The sequence below is a fragment of the Psittacula echo genome (genome assembly GCF_963264785.1).
Source record: "Psittacula echo genome assembly, chromosome: 15".
Taxonomy (NCBI): Eukaryota; Metazoa; Chordata; class Aves; order Psittaciformes; family Psittacidae; genus Psittacula; species Psittacula echo.
In genome coordinates this window covers 5,098,562-5,122,084 of record NC_137751.1, presented here as the reverse complement: position 1 = coordinate 5,122,084, position 23,523 = coordinate 5,098,562, and the positions used below count along the sequence as shown (strand labels likewise).

The window sequence follows — 23,523 nt, the reverse complement described above, 5'->3', positions numbered from 1 at the left end:
CCTCCCTGCACATCCTGGCTGGGGCAAAGCTTATGTTGCGGGCTTTTAGGCAAGGCGGGTTTTACCCAGAGGAGTAAGAACACTACCGAGGCAGAGGAATGGAGTGCCTGGCCTCCTTCGGTAGTAAGTACCATAAGATGGCATTTGGAAAGTGTTTGCCATTGCTTAAAGGCATTAGCAGCTGTCGGGGGGAAGGAGACAGAAAAGTAGTGGTGTCTGGTCCACAGGGTCACTTCTTTGATCCTATTCTCAAGAGCACGAGTACATGAATGATGCAGTGAGAATTCAGGTCTTTTTTTGTATCTACTTTTTATAGGTGGGCTGGTTCAAATCCATTTTCTTGGGAAAAATGTGCCTTATAACTTGACAATTTTATTTAGACTATTTTGCCATGAATGAAATAAGAACTTGCAGAGCAGTGCTTCATTCCTGGTTCAGCAATTTGAGCGGAGCCTGAGGTTTGGACAGGTTACAGAACAATCCTGTGATGCCTTTGCAGCCACAGCAGTGTGCTCTTAGAGGTACTTGAGGGACGTGGATGGGAGATTGCAGCTCTCTGTGCAATATTCTCTGCACATAAGGTCTTGGGTCTGGTCTTTGATATACCGGATCAAATCAACCAGCTAGCACAGCTCCATGAGTTGTACCAGTGATCTGATACAGAGATTTCCCTTTGAGTCCGCTCAGAGAGGTTATGTGATTTCCCTTAGGAGGACTGGGCAGCACAAGTGAATTTAGGTGCCTGCAAAACCAGTGCTGTGTTTGTGTTGCATAAGATTTATTTCTGGGTTTGCAGATGACCCTTTTGATAAGCCTCCATGCCGAGGTTGCTCATCGTACCTCACAGAGCCCTATGTGAAGTGTGCTGAGTGTGGGCCTCCTCCCTTCCTCCTCTGCTTGCAGGTGAGTGCAAGGATAAAAGCATAAGCATTGATTTCTTTGAGAAAGTCATCAAAGGCCTGTCCGGTGCAAGCTGTTCCATAAGCACATTAATAACTGGTCTCTGTAAACTTGGATCAACACACTTATTTGCTCAGGGACAGGGACATGACAAAGAAAATGCTGGAGAAGAAACGAGCCATGAGCAGCTGAAGGGGACCTTTGTAAGGGCATGCAGTCAGCCTGACTCTAACGGAGCATGCTGCTGCATGTCTAGGGAGGTATCGTTTCTGTCCTTTTTTATGGCATGGAAAAGAAAAGCCATCAAGAAACGCCCATTCCTTGTCCCCACATATTTCTTTCCCCTCCTAAACGGATGTCTGGGAAAAAGTTGCCATATTGACAATAATTGTTTGTGACCAGATGCAGTTCTTTAAAAGTTGTATGTGTGATCTGATAAGCACAGAAAGTGCTGGTAGGTTTTATTATGAAATAATTAAGTTCTATCAGCTATTATTTAAAACTGGCAATAACCTCTAAAACTGAAAGAGGAGCCCAGATATGTACAAAATACACAAACCCATCTTTTGTATATTGGGGATACTTGTGTTCATTTACCTCTACTTAAAAACCCACAACTGTAACTGTTGTTAACATCTGCATGCTGGTGCCTTTTAAACAGGGAACCAAGATTAAAGGAAGACTCTTTTCAATACTCTCTTCCTGGAATGATCCACTTCACAAATACCACCGAGCTTATTTCACCCACCTGACTTTGCCATAAGTATGTTGATTCACAGGGATTCTGTCTTGGTGCAGAAGACAAGCAAGATACAAAGATTGCTGTGTTCAAGGCCAGGTTGGACAGAGCCTTGAGTGACATGGTTTAGTGGGAGGTGCCCCTGCCTATGGCAGGGGGGTTGGAACTGGATGATCTTAAGGTCCTTTCCAACCCTAACTATTCTATGATTCTATGATTTAACACAATTTTAACACAGAATTTCCTACTTTTAATGTTTTTTTCTAAAATGGAATCAGAAAAAGATTAATACCTTTTTCAGCCTCTCAGGTGGGTACCCAGTGGTCAGGGAATAAAAGGAAGAAAGAGACAGTTAAAGTGTTTTCAGGGCAGAAGAAAGGGGCTAACATCATGGTCATCTTTTGTTCTGCAGTGTTTCACACGAGGATTTGAATACAAGAAACACCAAAGTGATCACACTTATGAGATAATGGTAAATAGTCCTTTTTGATAACTCCTACTCTTGAGCTTTCATAACTTCCCAGGGGTTGGACCCTTGCTTACTAATATTACACTGAAAAGTGAAGTGATGCAATTCTTTCATTCAGAGGTTTAGAATCATCCAAAAAAGAAAAAATATTCCTTGGAAGCAAAGCAAAATATCCACCTGGAACATAATGGAATAGTGGAGACGTTTAAAGCTACATCTTTGATTGTGCCTGGATAGCACAATGTGCCTCACTAGACTCCTTTAAGCATGTGAATCAACTTCTGCTTCTCTATTCTTGTTTTTTCTTGCCCCAAATCAATCCTTTTTAAAGCCTTCAGTAATTTTTACTGTGTTTCGTAGCATGACACTGTTCAACTGCAGCTGGTCGATACAACATGTAACAGTGCAGCAGAAGATCTATAGCAACAACCTACTTTTTGCTGTAGTTGATGGCCCAGTGCCCTAAATAATTCAACAGTTACTTGATCAGGTTTCATAGGACACAGTAAAAGTTGAAAACTATCAGTATTATATACTGTTTTGCCCTGTAGTTTAGAACTTCCTTGCTCTTCATGTGATGGATTATAATAGAGGATCACAGCAGTCTTACGTGCTTTTTTCTTCTCTAGACTTCAGATTTCCCTGTCTTGGATCCTAATTGGACAGCTCAAGAGGAAATGGCACTCCTGGAAGCTGTGATGGACTGTGGATTTGGAAACTGGTGAGAATTTAGTGGCTCAGCCAACTTCAGTGAACGATGAGTAGTTTTTCCTTTCATTTCATTGGATCTTGCTACTGAATCCATCAGTGCACACTGAATGTTCAGTGATTTTCTGTGGGTGAGACACTGATTCAGCAGCTAAAGTGGCAGCCTAGGGTAGCAGATTCTGTTTTCAAATCTGCTGTCAGATATACAGGGAAATTGTTAAAGGCTTCTTGTGAGATGCAGGGCACCTCCAGTGAAGAAGTTCCCTCAGTTCACACTAAAGTCACTGTGTTTTGAAGGAATTTAGCTATTGCACAAGGTTTTTCTCTGCCTCAGTTTACTTCTACATAAAAACCAACTTCAGAATTTCTTACCTGGGGTGGTTTCAGTTTGCTTACAGCTGACTAGCTGTATTGTTATCATAGAATCATAGAATAGTTAGGGTTGGAAAGGACCTTAAGATCATCTAGTTCCAACCCCCCTGCCATGGGCAGGGATGCCTCACACTAAATCATGTCACCCAAGGCTCTGCCCAACCTGGCCTTGAACATCGCCAGGGATGGAGCACTCACAACCCATTCCAGTGCCTCACCACTCTCACAGTAAAGAACTTCTTCCTTATATCCAATCTAAACTTCCTCTGTTTAAGTTTTAACCCTTGTTACCCCTTGTCCTATTACCACAGTTTCTCTGTCATATTTAGGGTAGAGCACTGGAAACATTAAATATATTTTATGTTATGATCCCATCTGTTGTCCAACAGGATTTTTATACACTTGTAAGTAAAGGAGATCTATAGTCATGAGTTCTCTCTTCTCCTTCATGGAAAAATAGCTGTATTAAAAGTATAGAACTCCAGACTCCACTGGAACAGAACTGTGAGTTCTTGTGTGTACAATGCTGTCATGATTAAGACTGAAAGCTGGTTGCAGCTTTCAGTTATGTGCTGCAAGTGTGCTGTCTAGCACACTTTGCCCTACTTAGCAATCCAAGTAACCTTAACTTCTCCCTTAAACATTTGGCTTTTTTCAGCCTTTACCAAATAAAGGAAAAACTGACTTTTCCTCCTGGAATCCTCTGTATCCAGTTTTCAGTTTAACAGAAATTGAAGTGATTGTTGCTGCTGGATTATTGTATTGAAAGTCCTCAACTTACACAGGCGTTGCATTAAGACGAAATATTTCGTGTTTCTGGCCAACCACTTTTCCAAGAAAGTTTGCCAAAGATTTCTAGACTGTGTTTTGTAAAACCATTTTGCTGCTGGAAAAAGCCTGTTTAACACTGCTGCATGAAAGGGGAAACCACTGCCCTCCAGCTGAAATCGCAAGAGAAACTTGAGAGGCAAACTGCAATTCCAGACTTTGAATTTACCATTACCTGGAGCTGGTAAAATGTATAAATGAATAGAAAGTATAAAAAGCTCTCAAATCACAATACTCAAGTTTCACACATACAAAAGATTTGGTACATGCTGTCAGCCAGGGAGTTTCTCCTGTAAAGACAGTGAATTGCATTGCTCATGACCACCAGAAATGTGAATTGCATTGCTCATAACCACTAGAAAAGTGCTCCCTGGCAGTGTTAGCAAACATGTATTGGCTCAGTGTTAGTATGCAAAATGTGAATTCAGACAGTACCACAGAGCAGTTCTCTGCACACAATGCCATCACTTTCTTGTCCACAATTATCTTTTCCCACTAGAGAAAGGTAAAAACCCTTCAGCATTTCTGTGTTCTTCCTATTAAGCCTCCCCCTCTCCCCACTTCAGGCAGGATGTAGCCAACCAGATGTGTACGAAATCCAAGGAGGAGTGTGAGAAACATTATATGAAACACTTTATCAACAATCCCTTGTTTGCATCGACGTTACTGAACCTGAAGCAGGCTGAGGAGGCGCAGCACAATGAAACAGCCATTCCTTTCCAGCGTGAGTATCTCCTAGCACATGCAGGGAGCTTCTCCCTGAGATCTCTGCTCTTCTAAAACTGGAATGAGCTGGCTGTGGAGAAAGGCATGTGTCATACATTCAGTTTGCTTTCAGTAGCTCGAATAATGTTAGTAGTAGGGTTTTCTTCAGACTAGTAAATCACTGGTGTATCAAATAGACACAACTGATAGTTCAATAGGGAAAGGGAGGGAACAGCATGGTCTGATAGAAACAACAGGTTCTCAAATCCAGAAGTTCCTGCACAACCAGTGCAATGGTCACTCACAGAAATGACCACAGCAAAAGCCTGGATGTGCATATTCATTTAAAGGACAAGCTACCTCAAAGCTAATTCACATGTGGCCTGATAAAACAGCGTTTCCTTCATCGTAAATACCAGCGTGAGTTCTCACCCTGACGGGTGGTAACCACCCCCACCTTTGCCTAGACCCTGCGTAGCAATGTTAACTGAGAAGGGACTTCTGCCTTTAAAACCTTTCATCCATCTGATCATCCACTCAATATAGATGTGATTTGTCCTAAAATCACTGCTTTTAAACTATCCCTCTCACATCTCTCTCTTTAAAACTGCCTTTTCAAAAGTGTATGTTAAATTTCATCAGTTTAACAGATTTCAAATTTTCCTTAAATATAACATCTTTAGAATTCCCCCCATCTAGCACCTGTTCCATTGTAAAGCTCCCCAGAATGGCTGGGTAAAGAGATTGCTTTCTATGTGGAGGTTTAAACATCATGCTGAAGTGGCTAGAGCTAAAGCAGCACTGGACAATTTTGGTTCTGTCCCTGGCTGTTATTTTATGTGACCTGGCCTAAGCCACATTCTCTGTGCCTCAACTTACTTAATCTGTAGCCTGGGACTTGTAATGTTTGGCTCCTTCACAAGTGTGGTGTGAGCTTCGCTCCCTTATTGTCTGTAAAACACTGAGCTCCCCAGCTGGGAAGCACTGTAAAAGATCAGGGTCATGTGGCTTTAATTGCAGCTCTCTCTAAATAGCACCCAGAAGATGGCAAATTTAGCACCCCTCTTGCTATTAACTAAAAGAAGCTACATGCTGAGACCAGGTGATCTGCAGAGGTTTGCTGGGGCGATGCTGAGCTCTGAAATGTAGAGTTCACATTTTAGAACCTATTCATTACCTCCGATTTCTGTGTTTGACTTTGGAGAGTCCCATGCAGATCTCAGATTACTGCCTTTTGCTCTGGATAAACTCAGTCTTGCTCTCAATGTAATGCTGAATAAAAGCCCAATCAGGGTGTTTTTCTTCAACTAATTCTTCCCACTTTTCCTGCAAAAGAAACACCTATTTACAGAGAGTTAAAAAAGCCCCACACAACAACTAAACCCCTTTATGTTTTCAGCTGCTGATGATCCCCCACGGCCTACTTTTGATTCCTTGCTCTCCAGGGATATGGCTGGGTACATGCCAGCGAGAGCAGACTTTGTTGAGGTAAGACTCCCTCTTCTCCCATTACTTTAAATGTACTACTGAATGCAAGATCAGCGAAGGCACACTTGTTTGCTCCTGCCCATAGGTCTTTACTCGTCATAGAAAATGAATTAGAGGACAGGACAGTGATTATTAAGGATTTAGTCGCAGAGGTGGTGCTGCAGCCCTGCAGAGCTGTTGGCAGGCATCAAGGAGTCCCTGCCCTTGTGCACAGGGGCTCTATGTCAAGCATGCTGCTGCCACCAGATGTCCAGCAATGAATGGCTCTTATGTAAGTGGACTAGATGTGGTGAATTAGATGCTCAGCAAAAGGGGTCAGCTTCAGCATGCTTCTGTTTCATTTGCCTTAGAGAAGCACGTACGAGGCTGATCCAAAGATCGCTTGAAAGACCTGCATTGTTTTCAGTGGTTTTAGCTGTGGGCCCAGAGCCCCAATTCCTAGTGCAAAACAAGCTCCTGTACATGAAGTCATGAATTCAGCCATAGAGGGGCTTGTTGGTTTTGTACATCTGAGCAGAATTTCCAGCCCAGTGTGGGATTCTTGGAGATTACCTGATTAATTCTCATTATCCTATCATAGCATCCTATTCCCATTCCAGCCATAGGGGTGCACATCATACATTCCCTAGTTAAATCTCCCCTGTGATGTATGTTGCTCAAGGATGGAACATTGTACAACTGTGTATGAGTGAATATCTCTGTTTTCAGTACTTCTGTGTGTACTGGAACTTGAGACCCATTTTTTACTGCTAGTTAGTGACAACCTATTAATCACTTCTGAACAGGAGTTTGACAACTATGCTGAATGGGATTTGAGAGATATTGATTTTGTAGAAGATGATTCAGACATTTTGCATGGTAAGTCCCATATTTTTGTACATTGTCTGAAAACAATGTTTCAGAGTTGCCCACACAGCATTTCATCAGGTCTCTTTTTTCTCCGCACACTAAAGAGTGAACATACATCTATTAATGATCTCAGTTCTGTGTGCTGGGATTTAAACACTGGCATTTCTACAGTCCTCATTTTCAAACCTCTTTTAAAAGCTCTTAATCAACTGACATACAAATGGTACTTGTATAGAGAATAATGCGCTTCACTCACTGCTGAAATACAGCCAGTTGTAAAGTAGAACATGACTGAAACCAAACAGTCTTCCTCAGTAGTAGGCACCTCTTTAGGAAAGACACAAATGATGTTTTATCCAGTATAAACTCCAGAGAAAGCTTAGGTAAGTAGAAGCAAATGATCTGAGACAGCAGTTTGTTGGAAACAGGTAGCAAGCAGCACGTAACCTTGAATAAATAGACCTAAAGGCCTACTAAAACCAGAAACATCAATGCCTCGATATTACTTCCTCTCCCTGGCTGAAAGATACTCTTTCCATCTATATGATGTTTATGAGCATCATAGCAAAGCACAACCTCTGTTCTGATCCAGAAAGAGGAACACTTTCTTCTCTGGTGCTAATACCCTATTTCCCCTGTTATATCTGGTTTCTTAGATCTGTCACTTATTCTAACCGCTGTTAGTTTAGGGAATCTGGTATCAGAATAGGTATTAATGCAGGCAGCAAGCAGGTATGTAGTTGAAAACTATGTGCAACACATTGAAACTGTTCTACTCTTGAAGCTGTTTGGTTTCCATGTGTTAAACATGAACACTGAGTTACAGTAGCATTAGCTGTATGTGACAACTTATTGTGAAGGGGGTGGTTGTTGCATTACTGCTACTGAGTTTCTGTGAACGTAGCTGCCTTAATACCAAATAACAGGAATTATTAAAATGATGTTTTAATCCATAGAGAAAAAGAGATCCTGCTTTTCGCCACAGTTACAAGTACATACAGTGTTTGAAAGCACTGTCTTTATGCCCCAGAATTCTCCCATCTGTGTCAGGCAGTTCTAAGCTAAAGCCTCAGCATCCCTTGCAGACAGACAAATCCTGTTTCGTACAGAAAGTCTTCCCAAACTTAAAACATCACTTTGAAATTTAGCAGTGCTTTAAGGAATGCAAACTCCCTTGGCTCAAAAAAGGTTATGAGAATCGTATGGCAGACTCTCTTCCCTTTTAACATGTACTGAAACAGGGACTGGCTTGTGGACATGTCACATTCATCAAGCCATTTCTATGCTCTTTCTTCTTATTGCTATTAAATGTATTTTCTTGCTTCCATGTCCTATTCTGAGTCCTGGTAAACTGGAAAAGCAAAAGAATCTCCTGTTAGCACCCAACAGCAAATGCACAGGAGAAGAATGTAAGAAAAGGCAAGTACAGATAGATCCTTTTCCTGGCATATCTTCCACATTTCCTGCAGTGATACATTTGGAGGCTTCCTGAGCCAGCGGCTGTGCTCAGGCCACTTTGACCAAAGGACCTGTCCTCTATGAACTTCACTGACTACTGCAGAACTGTATGGATTTGTACTCCTGCTGCCATAGCATCCTGCAGCAGCGAGTTCAGCAATCGAGTCAGGAGTTCTACAGTTTCATTATGTGTTGGGTGAAAAAAGACTTCCTTCTGTCTGTCAGAGCTTTCGCCTCATCATTTCATTGGAGGTTCTCTAGTCCATTCTTAGTTGTCTCCAGTATTTAGTATGGGATGTCAGGCATTTGCCCTATGAAAACTCTTTGGCAGAGGTTATGGAGCGTGACCAACTACATTTTCGATCTCTTAGCTCAGGAACTCTGGCATCGTCCTTCCCACAGCTGTCCTGCATCTGCCCACGTGAGAGAATGCCTCTAAAGATGAAGCCCAGAGTCTAACCAGCTGGTTTTCTTTTACATGAGGCCTCTTGGGGACAGAAAGAGCTGTCTCCTAGAAACCTGCGGGATTAGGTCTTGCCCTTCTCCAAGTTAACAGGAAAAAGGAAGGAGCTGTATCCTCCCTGTCATGCAGTTTTAAACATCTCAGGTGCTGACTTTGCTTCATTGCTTGAGAATACTTTGCCACCTAGTTTAGGATTTCCTGCTGTAGAAGATGGCTCGGTATTTGGCTCTGACTGCAGGGCAATTTCTATGGTCTCTGTTTCTTCCGTTTCCCAAGTCACAGATCAGTGCTGCAATGTCTCAGTCACACATAACACACAGGAGTATTTGCTGCTTGCGTTGGGATGGAATTCCCCCTTCTTCCCTCTCCCCCTCCACATTGCTCTGCTTTTCTTGAAATGGTGTAACAATCATTCCACAACAAGCTCTGGATCAGAGCTGCTTGGCCTCTGTCTCCCGATACCATTGCATTTTCCCGTCACATTTTCCTGTGTCACTCTGAACAAGTTCTCACTATTCCCACAAGAAAGAAAAGTGCGGTTTAACACCAGGTGGGAAGACTCCCAGGCAGCCTTTTAGGAGGACCACAGAAACCTGTATTTCTGACACACCAGCTCCTCCCACCCCACAGGAGGTCACACACATTGTCAGTCACTTCTCGATAGTAGTGAGATGGTAGAAACGGTATGAAACCTCAGATTTCAGTTAACTTCTTGAACTGTCAACTTCTGTTCAGTACTTGCAATTTAATAAGTGCATGCAAGCCTATACTGCACTTGAACACAAATATAATGGATGGATCAAAAGAAACAACCCGTTACAAATCTCAGTCAGCCCAGAGCGCTTGAATATTTCATGAATTACAAGTTTGCCTCTGAATGAATTTATAACATCAGTAATTTATCTTTTTCCTCGCTTTTTCTGCCCTCTCCTTCTCATGTAAATGATTTTTACTTCTAACACTGGAAAGTAAGTTCTGAAACCACAAGAAATGAGTGGAAATAGATTGCAACTGTGGCTGGAGAGCAGGGACATCTCATTGTGTAAGGTACAAGGCAGTCAATGTCCTTCTAAATACTACATGAATTTATTCTTTCTCTATTCATACTCTCCTGAGAAGCTCTGAAGGCAGATTCTCTGCTCAGGGTCCTGCTTTCCTCTGGGGAGGGTGAATTTGGATGGCAGCCATTGCACACACTGGACACACAGCCTGTTAACTTTGATTGGTTTGCATTCTTCCCATTATTTGGGCCTTGCATCCCAAACAGGTTTGTGAGTGTGAAACAAAGGTCTCACTCATTAGTGCTCAGAAAAGTTTGTGCAGAGCAAATGAGGCTGAAGAGGAATGAAAAGCAAAGAAACCGGTTTGGACACACTCTTGAGAAAGCAAAACATTTGGATTCTTTGGAATGGAGAAAGGAGCCTTGAATTCCTGCGTATCACTGCATCCTTCCGAGCTGCTCCGACCAGCTCAAAGAACCTTATCACTTCCCAAAACGGACACTTTGAACATGGTGTCAGCTTGGATTATCTTAAGCTACCGGTACAAACAACTGCCTCCCTAGCATAATCCATGGGGAAAAGCACAGGCAAATCATTTTCATTCATACAGCATCTCTTTTCTCATTTCAATGCAGCATGGAACAGTATAGTAGCCTGAGTTATTCATGCATTCCAGATTCTGTAATTGGCTGTTCCTGGGTGAATATGTCTATTAAAAACAAAAGCCCCTCCAAAAAGTGCATGTGGCAGCAAATACTAATTTTTCTGTGAGCTGAAGCTCCATTCTTTCCCTTCATTTGCTATCAGGAATGGTCCTTCCCCTCCCCAGTTGATCCTCATTTCCTTCAGAATCTCGTGCGCTCAGGTGCAAGCATCAACAGGCGATGGTTATGGGTGCATAATTACTTGTGACATTTATAGAGGTTCTCAGTGCAGTTTCTGCCTGTACTACTAAGTTCTGCCCACACAAACCCCAGGAAATCAAGTGTGAGCTGAGCTTGCAGAGGCTTCAAAGACAGAAAAATATTTCCCATAAATTGGCACTGATTCCACCACTTAGGAAGAGATTTCATTCATGCTTAGCTTGCTGCGTGTCCCCTTTCCTTGTCCCCACACTTAAGCAAGAAGGAGAATTTGCTACCTGTGCTTGTTCTTAAATTAGGAACCTTAAATACCTCTTAATGAAAAGCTTTTCAGGTCCCTTCCAAGCCAAACCATTCTATGGTTCTTGAACACTGGTTTTACAAGGGATTCGCAAAAAGAGCTATGAATATTGTACCCCCCTCCTGTCCTCATGCATAATCTTTTCCTCCTACATTAACAGCGCATCAGGTTTGTATAAACTGAAGGGGCAAGTCTAAGTCAGAACTGTTGTTTCCTGAGCTAACACACACAGAGCCTTTGGGCTTTAGCTGTCCCTGTTTATAAGGAAGTCTATTACCAGATGAATTGGCAAGGAGCTTCCTGAGGTTTACATAGAAATACCTATTTTAAAATAGACATTTAACCACACTGCTTTCTTAATTACTTATTGGAGAGTGCAATCAATAAAGCACCAGTATCAGTTTGCTCTTTTAACTAGAGCGGAGCAGAATCTGGGTTCCATCACTTGGGCCGCCCCTGTTTCTACAGCACATTGGGCTGAAAGGGGACATGTTCTTCTCTCTACAGCCTGTAAACCCACTGTCAAGTCTTAAGCCTCTTCCTTCCGAGAGCATATTAAAGTTAAAAAAGCCAACCAGTATAGCAGCCAACTCCACACTTATTTCATGACCTAGAAGTCTGTGTTATTTAACAGAATGAGGGAAGGGAAGGGGATAGGTGTCTCCTTATCTTTCCTTTCCAGACTTTACCAAAACCAGTTCATTAACCCAGTGGTTACAGGAGAAAGAAGCTGAAGGATCTCTGAGTGGATCAGCCAGAGTGCAGACAGTTTGGAGAGGATCTGATTTCTAATGAGCATGGCTTTTTCCTGTGCTGCCTTCACATTGTCATGAACTATCCTCTTTGTTCCTCTGGCAGACAGAGAAGTTTAGAAGTTAACAAGCTAAAAGCTTGTAGATGTTTTTAAGAACTGCAGCAAAGATCTTCACAGAACTCTGTCTTTCCATTGTTTTGGAGTTCCTGTTCTCTGCAAAGAAGCTTTCATCCAAAGATGATACCTCAGCTCCTTTAATCTGACATGTTTGCTTTTCTGGAGAAGGAATACTTAACAATTGCATGTATGACTGGACAAATAAGTCCCAGTAGTGAAACACTCCCAGAAAGAAGAGGAGAGTTCTCAGGATCTACCCAGGTTCATAGGTACAGGCAGTGATGCATTTGGAAGGAGTAAGCAAAAGAAAGCTTCTGCAGAAGGTTATCCTCTAGAGAGTTTATGTCCCTGTAAAATTACTATGGGATTTTTGAAACAGCAAAACAGAGTGACCATTTCAGCCTATCATGAACATAAAAGCTTGGAAATTAGCATAATGCAATTATTACTTATGCATTCTGTAATATTATTTAGTATTCATTATTATTATTATTATTATTACTTTGCAGCTCTGAAGATTGCAGTTGTAGATATCTACCATTCCAGGTTAAAGGAAAGACAAAGAAGAAAAAAGTGAGTTTTCAAGCAACCACTGTGTTCCTTTGTTTCATTACCATGTTTTTGTCCCCAGTGTTGTCCTAATACTAAACATCATTATTTCCTGTAGCATCACTCCAGCCAATTTCCATGCCTGGAGACTGTCCTCTATGAGATTTGCATAAGAGGCTTCATCTTGGATGTGTGGTTCTCCTTCTGGGCCGGATTAAGGTCAGGCACATGGTTTTAGCAGTGCTACCAGCCCGGAAAAGGCAGATTAACAGACCCTGATACTTATCTGTACACAAAAGATCCCTACACACCATAACTCCTTTAAACTCTCTAAACCAACTCACTAATTGGGAAAAGCCTATTTTCCAGTCCTTTTTAGTGCACAAAAGTCATGTACACAGTTCTCCTCATACTACTACCCCAAATCCAGTTACACATAAATAACTGAGCTCCTAACACACCTTGTAAGTCACATAGGCATTATATAGAATGAGACTGAAACAGTACCCAAGAAACCAGTCACAAATCCAGGGCTGGGAAGCACAAAAAAGAGGCAAATCTCTGTTCTTTTGTTCCCTACGTAATGCTGATGGACTGCCCATAATTCATTCTCTGCTTTAGGGGAGGAAAAAAGTTGCCAGCCTGTAAGTAATTGCTAAACCCCTACTTTCTCCACAGAAATGTTTGAATCATTAGTTTTAATTCGTAGGGGCCCCTAAGTTAGTTTTCCCCTCTGCGGAATGAAGATAACCGTATTGCTGACGTGAGGTTGAATAGTTCAGTCAGTTCTGACAGCTTTTGAGAATGACTCAATCTGGTCATTAACTTCTATTTTAACTTTGGAAGACTTTGTTCAGTATTTTAAATTACATCTTGCTGTATTAACTCCCTGCTGGAAGAATCAGTCATTTGGAGTAAGACTCCTCCATTGCTTCTCCTTATAATACAGCAGAGTTCTGCTGAATGACAGGTAGGAGTTGATACGTATTCACCTTGTTCTTTAGAATTCATAGATCAAAAAACGTTTGTGGTATAATTTCCATTTTGATAAATCACGTCACACTAAAAGAAAGTGCCAGGAGGCTCACTTACATAAACTGGTGTCGGTTTTCCTAAGTTTCTACAGCAGGATGGGACAAAAACCTGGAAAATGGCACCAAAATGCTGACGGTGCTCTCAGAAAGGCCTCTATACATGGGACAGCAGTATTCGTTTATACATACTAAAGAAAATTGAATGATTTTGTAGAGCAAATTCCAAGCTGACCTCAATGAACCCAGCTCTGGAGCATCTCTCACCATTTGCAAAAATGGGGTGTTTATCAAATCACCACAAAGCAATAACCTCATGACATTGCTGCAACCTGTGACAGATGTGCTTGTCATGCACTTGTAAAGCTCTTACCTGCCTTTTTGCTCTGCTCATTTCCCTGATGCTGGCAGGAGCATTTCCAGCTTATGAGTTACCCAAATCACTTCCCTGTTTTTAACATCTAACCTATCATGGACAAATTCCTTCCTCCAGTGGGGAAATGTACAGTCCATGTCTCACCCTTGCTCTAGCAGAAGGACGTTTGTCCCTCTCTGAGGCTGGAAATCATGTTTCATGAGACATTACCTCAGTTTTGGAAGGACAAGTTGTAAGGCACCACAGATGCAAAATCGGTGCCTAAAGAAGCAATTTCAAACCTTTAAAGCAATTGTAGCTCCCTTTGTGCTTGGTGCTGTCAGGGTTGGGCTAATGCACATCACCATCCAAAACTGACCCTGATTAAAGCCACGCTGCATCACTGCATCATGTTTCTCAGCTGGCCAGCTCAAGGGTTACGGAGATTTCATCTGTGTTTGGTTTTAGACCCCTCTGAATCAAGGTTTTCTCTGAAGCCTTTGCAGTTATGAGGTAATACACAAGTTAATGCCTTCTATTAATACCACTTTGCTCCTAATTACAGGATTATAAGAGATCACGGCCTCATCAACCTCAGGAAATTTCAGAGTGAGTATCAGTTGTAACTGATTAACTTTAAAGGGGCCTCTACTTGGGAAGCACAGCTTTGCATGTTCCTAGTTTCCAGTGCACCAGCATGGTTTATTCATGCTGGACCCTATTCAGATGGTCTGAATTCCAGCAGATTTCCTGCCCCAACCATTTCCAACCAGATGGCTCTAACTATTCCCAGCTCAGTTCTCGTTACTGCCTTGGAATTGCTCTTCAGAAGCATTTTGGGCTCCACTGAGTAGGGATAGGGATGAAGGTGAAATCTAGACCTTTTAAGTGCATCTCACTACCTCAAACAACATTTAAACATCATCCTTTATGCTTTCAGAATTCTAAGGGCTGTATAATTGCGTTACTTTCTACTCAGCAATCTGTAGTTGTGAAAGCAAAATGGCCAAGAAGCGTACCAAATCTGGATCTAGGAAGCGTACCAAATCTGGATCTAGGAAGCGTACCAAATCTGGATCTAGGAAGCGTACCAAATCTGGATCTAGGAAGTGTACCAAATCTGGATCTAGGAAGTGTACCAAATCTGGACCTTTGGGCAGATCACAGGGGCTGGTACTCACTTCGGGTTCTACTGCAGTTATGCTCACAGCAGAAGAGATAAGGAGTGTCACTCTTTTCCCTTCCCTAGTTCTGGAAAGGCGATATCCAAAGGAAGTTCAAGACCTCTATGAAACAATGCGACGATTTGCCAGGATTCTTGGCCCAGTGGAGCATGATAAGTTCATTGAAAGCCATGCATGTAAGTATCTGGAGGATTTTAGCATATATCTTCTTCCATCAGCATAATGAGGGGTTGCATCATCTATAGTCTTTCCTAAATACATGCCACTTCTGGAGGGCAGAAGGTTGTTTTTCTCCTCCTCCCCATCTACCTACCTCAGAAAAACAAATACATTTGTGGTTTCATACATTAAATGAGCAGCAAGTGGTTTTTTCCAGTAAACTCTGTCTGAGTTCCTTGTTTGATTTCTCAGTTGACTGAACATTCTGGTCGTGCATTAGAAGTAGTATTTTCTTATCAAAAAAGCACTGTTCATTTACTGGGACTCTGTACCACTGGAAGAACAAAATCCCTGAAGTGTATGTATGTCTGGATTGAGAGATTGGGAGCTGGCAGCAAATGGTGAATTCTTTGAAAGATCCATGTTAAGCTATTACATATCTACATAATTATATAGTACTGTGGTCATTATGTCCCTTACCTTAAAGGGAGAGGCATTGTTCCATCACTGAATCATCTCAAGTCTTTATGCATAATCATAGCATGCATTTAGCCGCATTCCAGTAGGAGTTATTATATCCTGCTTAATTCTGTGACTTAAACTGGGAAAATTGTTGCTCATTAGGAGGCACAAAGCATTTAAACAGTTGTGACTGCATTTTCAGGACACCCTGAGTGAAATACCAAAAGCATGATCCTGCAGAATCAGGAGTCCCACATGTGAGTGCAAGCCCTGGAACCTAGTTTTGTTATTGTAGTGACAGCGAAGTCCTCAAGTTAACCTGAGAGTCAAGTACAGGCATTATCCAGCTCTCCTGAGTTGTATGAATAGACAAATGGGAGAGAAGCAAACTTGCTCACTGTAAAACTGAGCAATGCCTGGAAGCCAGCTGATAAAAGCTATAGGTAGTAAATACCTCTGAGCAAAAGAACATGGGTATTTCATCTTACTCACTGCAGGAAAAGAGTTGTCTGCAAGTTAAAATTTCGAAGGTCCTGTTATGAAAATCGTAATTCAAAGACCATATTAGATGTTATAAGGAGCCTGGATGGAGGAGTTTTTCAGACCTATTGTATTGCCTTCCAGAAAACCTGTGTTATTGTTACTTGCCTTGTCCAGGGTATGGCAAAGGAACTGTCAAAGCATGAAGATAAACTTAACTTCTCTAAGCACACGAAGGCTAGAAACAAGTTAAATCTGTGATCAAGGAGTGTTAAACACAGTGAATATGAGATCTGATACAGACTTGTACAGGAAGGTTAAGCCGGGCTGTGGTTGTGCGTACTGCATAGCTGACCTGTGCAGACAAAGAAGAAACAGCAACACTCCTTGTGCACCACAACTCACTGCCACTCCCACTGACCCACATTTGTTTTTTGGCTTTCCCTTCTGCTTGCTCTTGGGGCAAACCAGTGGAATTTGAGCTGCGAAGGGAAATAAAGCGACTGCAGGAATACAGAGCAGCAGGAATCACCAACTTCTGCAGTAAGTACCTGATGCATTATTCAGCCCGTTCCCATTCATCAAGGTGTGGAAGGACGATTTTACAACATTTAGGATGTGTTGAATAAAGAGACACTTCTTTGTGAAATGCCTGCCTCTTTAACTGAGCAGGGCTCTAGCAACAATGCTTCAGTCCAGCTGTGCTTTTTTAAAGCTAGTCTGAGCCATCAGCTTGGAGAATGTGCTGTCTCACTTTGCAAAGAGTCAGAAAGAATACATATATATATTGTCATGGCACAGTGCTCCCCAGTGCTTTATCTCTGGCCACTTTCATTGCGTGTCAACAAGCGTGATGTCTGGAGAGAGGCCTTAGACCTCTACATAAACAAAATAGCCTGGTTTATCCTGGAATTGGATCATGGAAGCTTTTTTGTTTGGTTTTTGGCCTGAAATTAACAGGGGGATGGGTGCAGGGTGGAATCTGATACCTTCTAATGCCAAGTAGTTGTCATGAGGGAGAATAGCAGAGTCTGGTCCAGACTTAGAGAACAATTTCTCACTTACTTCCTACTGTAGAACAACAACAGCCTGCAAATCTTGACCAAGGCAGCTGGTGAGACGTGGTTTCTGTTTGCCATAGGTGCCAGGACATATGACCACCTCAAGAAGACAAGAGATGAGGAGCGCCTGAAGCGCACGATGCTCTCTGAGGTCCTGCAGTACATCCAGGACAGCAGTGCCTGCCAGCAGTGGCTCAGTCGCCAAGCTGATATGTATGGTTACAGTAAGGCTGTGCATTTACACACCTCTGCTCCAGGCAGGTGCAGAAAACACATTGCTCTGTGTGATAACAACAGATTCGTTCCCAATTTATTCCAGTTCCAATTAATTCAGCAGGGCAAGAAACTGTGGGCAAAAGTGATAGTGCTTGTTGAAGTGCAGACAGGGAGGTGACTGGTAAAGGCTCAAGCGTCTCAGTTTTCTGTATTCTATATTTCAGGACCTGAACCGCTGTTAATAAAGTCATAGAGGGAAGTGAGGGCTTTATGGATAGTCATGAGTGCAGAGATGACACTTGAGATGGTTCAGATGATTTTAGATGTAGCGGCATTATTAATGTGTACTCACCCTGCACGAACACTTTGATTTAAGGAGTACACTGCATGGCAAAGGAAGTACATCCTGAATGCACATGGTCTGAGAAGATGGTTTGTCGCTTCCCCACTCACTGACTTTTTGTCATCCTCTCCTTCTGGGGGTGCTGAATATGTAGGAATCCTTTTGACTTCAGATCAGGGCCTGGGTTATGCAAAGTGAATTGTATCATTATTAGAAGTTGGGGGGGGAAATAGCCAATACATGCAGTTAAATAAGAAAAACATGAAGGCAATTAAATATTTCCTTTCTTTTCAGTGATTCCGGCCTGACCCCCACAGTCCCAGTTCCTTCAAATTCAGGTAACTGCTTGATGCTGATGATGAAAAGCCAGCCATGCACCAGCAATACTGTTCTGACAGCCACTTGGAGAGTGGCTCTTGTCCTTGAGTGCTGAAGCATCAGTCCTCAAGCCTCATGGTTAAGCTCTGCTTAAATCTGCCTTAATCCACAGCTCATTCCACCTGCAGATCCTGTAGGATTTTTTGCTGAGCTTCTAGATCTTTCTAACTACAGGTGGAAAACCCATCCTAGAGCTATGTTAACATGGCAGGAAAGAATCTGCACGTGGGAACAAAGTTTTGTCTTTAGAAGATTAAGGTAATCCAGGGTTTTAATGGAGCTGTGTAGCACATACCATAGCAATAGGAGCCTGACAGAAGGCAGATGTGGGAGTGACAGAATGAGATGGTACAGGCTGCCTGTGCAACCTCAGTTTTGCTTTTCCATGAATATGGAAAAATTAAATTCGTTAATTCTATAATCACAAATTATGGGGGTTTTTTTCCATCAAGAGAATCCCTACTTCTTTCAGTGGCCAGAAAGGACAGATTCAGGGCTCAAAGCCCTTATGAACAAGACTTCTACAGAATTCCATCGTGTTTGTTGAGGTCACAGGGTAGCATGCAATGAATGAGACCAGGATAAAGTTTTACTATAAGGTTGTTAAATGTTGCCAGGGAAAACTGGCTTCTGGCTCTGGCTCTACAACTAGTTTTTATGTGGATGCTAGTAAACTCAGAAGGGGACACTGAGTCTATATGTTTTTTCCCATTCCTGCCAGAAGCCTTGGAAATTTGGGTCAGAATACCAAGCAATTAGTCACTGCAGTTTGCACTGTGTTTTAAACATAGTTGCTGATTGCTAAGATCTGGTTCTTTGGAGAGAAAACAGCATTGTGTATCTCAGGGCATGCGAAGCCCATGAAACAGGGACAGCATCCCCCAGCTGAAGGACTGGTGTGAAGAATGAAATTCACTTCTTGTCAAGTATTCAGTGGCCCGTGAAGGTGAAAAGCCCAAGAGAACATGGATTGTTGTGCCTGTGGAGCTCAGATAGCAGGCAGTGTTTACAGCCAGCATCACATGTTGAACAAAACCCAAACAAAACACCATATAGTTGCTAATTGAGCAAACATCCTGCATAGTGAATAAGGCAAGGCTACTGCAGGAAAAGTGCCACGTGTCTCTGTAATTAAAGGCTGCATCATACTGAATATACAAGAGAGCAAATTAATGTTGTTTAACCTCACTTCTAGAGAGATCTTGACTTTACAGCCGTAATATGTTTTCTTTAATGTAGTTTGTATGCATTTCCTAGGTTTATAAGAGAGTAGAAATCAGATTCTGGCATGGCTCATTATAGTGTGCTTGTTCTGGGCTATAGAAAGAGGGAGCAGCACTGAGAAATACTATTAGCAACACAAACCAACCAACCTACAAGTAGGCAGCTCTCGGAAAGCAAAGTTTATGACCAACAGTGAAAGAGAGAACTATCAGTACTGTTTGTATCAATAACAGAGAAAAAGAAATCCACAAACTGCATTGGCTTTGCAACATCTGCATCATACTTGGAGGCATCTAAAGAACACTGCCTCATGGAGTTGTCAACTGCCAGAGAAACTGGCTGCTAATCCCAGCAATACGTAATCCCAGCACCCTTGCAGAGCACACCCCTTCACACCTGCGGGAGTCAGCCCTGCACCCTGTGCACACCCTCCATGCAGCACCCACCTCCCTGATTTGGCTGGAGAAGTGCTTTAGTCAGGAGGTTCAGCCCAGCTTAAGGAGGGTTGGTGCTAATTTGTCTTTCAGTTCCTCCTAAAAGCCAGTGAGGCAGAGTTAACAGTGTGAGAGTCTCATGTGTTCACAGCGCTTTGTCACTTCCAAACTCCTGCCTTTTATCAAATTAGTGCAGTTTTTGTTAAGCCCTGAATAACCCTGCTATAAACACTTGGATCACACTGGGTTAACATCCCGGATTTAATTGCCTCTGTGCTAACACAGGTAAGAAACAGTCACCATCAAACTGCTCAGAGTTACTCACCCATTTCCACGCTGTCTCCGCAGGCAGACGAAGCGCTCCACCGCTGAACCTCACAGGTCTCCCAGGGACAGAGAAACTGAACGAGAAGGAGAAGGAGGTGAGGAAAGGACTGGAAAGATACACCTATCCAAAACACCACCTTCACAGTGCAGGGGGGCTCACACCAGCTGTCCCCTGTGCTCTGAATATCACCCCACTTACATGCCCTGACTACGCTTCATTCAGGTTTTCCAGTTGGCTTCTTAATTTCAGCTACTGCAGCAAATCAGCTTGTTTAGCAAAGAAAGGCAGAGAGCACCGAGGTGCTATTACAACATCGACAGTGTGATCTCCTCTCTCCCTCTGTTGTGAGACTGGGCTGAGCAGAAGGGTTATTTTTACTTAATGAACATTGTCTTTAAAATGGGCAGAGGATTCAAGGGCTTCACTGGACGCATCATTGAACCTATAGAAGAGCTCTTTCTATGTTAAAGGTATCTCCCAGCCAAACCCCAACCAGTTATGGTAGTTTTTTCCCAGCAACCCTCATGTGAACCATGGAGGCATAACAGGGGAAAACCATGGAAAGAACACCACCCTATTTCTGGATTAAAGGCACATACCAAGGTTTTTGTGTGCACATGTGGCAAAGAATAAGAATCTGGTTTTCTTCAAGCCATGGGTTGTTAGCTCAGCCTGGTGTTACAGTTTGCAGTCCCATACCCTTGCCACAGTCACCTATAGCCCTGTTCTTTAATTCAGTGAAAGGCAACACCAGAAAACTACTGAAATAAAAGATGATTTCTTTCTTTCAATAGAAGTCATAACCTGCCCTTAACCACAGCAGATTTCAGTGTATGTGAAACACAGATGTATTTCAGATTTCTCCCCTCTGTGTGGAAGCTGTTTCCCCTTCACTGGAGATGGCAGCATTGAAAATCAGATCACAGATTCACCATGGAACATGGCACTTCTGGCTCCATTCAGCATATAAATAATTGTGACTAGGACAGTATAAAGGGAATCTGATTTCCGTGTGAGCTGAGACAGAAGGTCTGAGTTCCTCTGAATTCTGCAGTTTCCTATCAATGAGGAATAATCATTAAGCATTTCCTTATTAAAAGGAGGAGACAGCCACTATTTCCATCGGGAGTAATACAGCGCACCAGCTAGAAGGCAGCTGGTATTTGGGAGCTAAATGGGAACACTGCAGCCCAACAGCAGGCTTTTGAAAGCAAGTCCTTTTACCAGACTTGCAACCACGTCATGCCCTCCCTGCACGGTTTCCATCACAGCCTTCCAGAGGGGGCTGTGTGCATAGCTGCTTTTGTAGAAAGGTATTACAGACTTAGGCTGCAGGGGATTAGCAGACAGATGCCCTCCCTGGCTCTGTTCCAGCATGCCCAATTGCTGGTTGCAAGTCTCTTTGGCATGTGTGCTTCCCTTGGTTTGCAAAGAACACCACCCACACAGGACACACTCATAGTTCCGCTCCTGCGAGCCGGGAGCTCGCTTTCATCCTCCTAGTTTATTCTTTAGTCAGGAATGTTTTTGAAGGCAGCAGCCAACAAGCTCCTCCCCTCCCTACCTGTGCATGGAAACAGCTCGCAATGCCATGACCGTGTGTGTCCCCCTGCAAAAACACACATTTAAGATGCCTTCGGAAGAGTATTCCCAGTGTTACTCCCCCAGCAGGGATCACAGAGTGAAGGAGTGTGACAAGTGTTTGCGTTTATTGACTCCACCTTTTGTCTTCCAGCTCTGTCAGATGGTGAGGTTGGTCCCTGGAGCCTATTTAGAATATAAAGCTGCTTTAGTGAATGAGTGTAACAAACAAGGAGGCCTGAGACTGGCGCAGGCCAGAGCGCTCATCAAGATCGATGTGAACAAGACCAGGAAAATCTATGACTTCCTGATCAGGGAAGGGTATATCACCAAAGCCTGAGGACAGACATGGGCGCATGGGCTGGAGCAGACAGACGTGGAGCAGCTTTGAAGTCACTTTGACAGCGCTGACAGGTTTTAACAGTGTTGAATGAAGGACATTTCCCTTTGTTTAAAATCTTTTGGGGCTCTTTCTTTTGGTAAAAACAAGCAGGGAGCTGTGTTAAATTGTATGAAAACTGACATCTCTTTGTCTGGTTTCCTTTTGACTCCGCTGTTTAACACTGCTGTTGTCAGAATTCCGCTGCCCCATAGGGCTGGGAAGAATCATATGCCATATGAGCTGATCTTGAATGTGAATGGGCATTCGTCTCTTAACACCTCTTGTAACTAAAAAGAGAATCATGGTACTTTTATGCTGGCAGTGACCCAGAATGAGGACAGAAGAGCAGCACATAATGAGTCACACTTCGACTTTGTGTGAGTACAGGGGGACAGAGATGCCATCCCCTCCCTTCTTGTCCTCCCTCCTAAAGCAGTGGCAGCTTTCGAAGGAGATGACACTTGCCTGAGGGTGTAAAAGTAGAGCTTGGAGTGGTCTGGTCTTTTTAACTTAATTGTGACAAAGGATGGGAAAGGACATTGCGGAGCAGCTCCTCAACAGTTGTTGCTTTTATGTGATATTAGCACAGAGCACAGCAGGAGAGCACTGTACAAACCAATAAGCTTCATCTGCTTGCTCCTTGATTTGCGATTGTCAAGTTCTATCTAATCCCTTGGTTTAAGTCTTTGTTGCTCCTGCTTGCTGGAAAAGCTGGATGTTATGACCAGAGCAGCCTTTTGGAACTTAAGTATGAAGATGCTCAGTGCTCCGGCCTTCTCTCACTAAAGGGAGTAAGCAAGGAGCACAACAAACAGCCCAGAGCACACTGCAGCCCTTCCAGGGGCCTCAGCTTAGTACATTACCCAGTTAATCAGCAAAGCAATGATAAGTTACAAGTTACTACGCACACACTCCCCACCCTGTCACATCCCATGATCACTGCACGACTTCAGTACAGACCATTTGTGTTTGGAAATAGAGCTGGATGATGAAGACTGTTCTTTTCAGATGCAGCTTGGCATGGTTTAGTAGACAGTAAAGTCTTTATCAAACAGCTCCCATTCCATTAATGCTGCAGTAGCATCCCATAAGTAACCTAACAGCCAAAGCAGGTGGGGTGTTGGTGCTCTCAAGTTTGGGATGTCATGGAAAAGCCTGAGCTACAACTGTAGTGATGCCTACTTAAGGTTTCTTTCCCCAAGAGTAATTGCCCCGTGTACCCAAGGTGCCATTGAATATGAAGTATTCTGGTTTGTAATAAAATCAAAATGACTTGAAACAACCTTACAGCCACGTTCCTAGACTCTGAGTGAGACTATAAAGGTCAAGCAACTGCCTGTA

General features: G+C 42.9%; 1 protein-coding gene across 1 annotated transcript; it reads left to right on the top strand.

The window, feature by feature from the left end:
- TADA2A (transcriptional adaptor 2A) lies at nt 1-22,140 on the top strand (the record flags this gene model as incomplete). The annotated part of the gene is made up of 15 exons (XM_080629781.1): nt 1-123; nt 797-903; nt 2,052-2,111; nt 2,738-2,829; nt 4,583-4,740; nt 6,121-6,209; nt 6,995-7,067; nt 12,525-12,588; nt 14,516-14,559; nt 15,200-15,310; nt 16,707-16,778; nt 17,377-17,509; nt 18,150-18,193; nt 20,240-20,313; nt 21,955-22,140. The coding sequence occupies exons 1-15, from the start codon at nt 99-101 to the stop codon at nt 22,138-22,140; spliced, it is 1,332 nt and encodes a 443-aa protein (XP_080485907.1). The 5' UTR covers nt 1-98.
- Nucleotides 22,141-23,523: the final 1,383 nt, after the last annotated feature.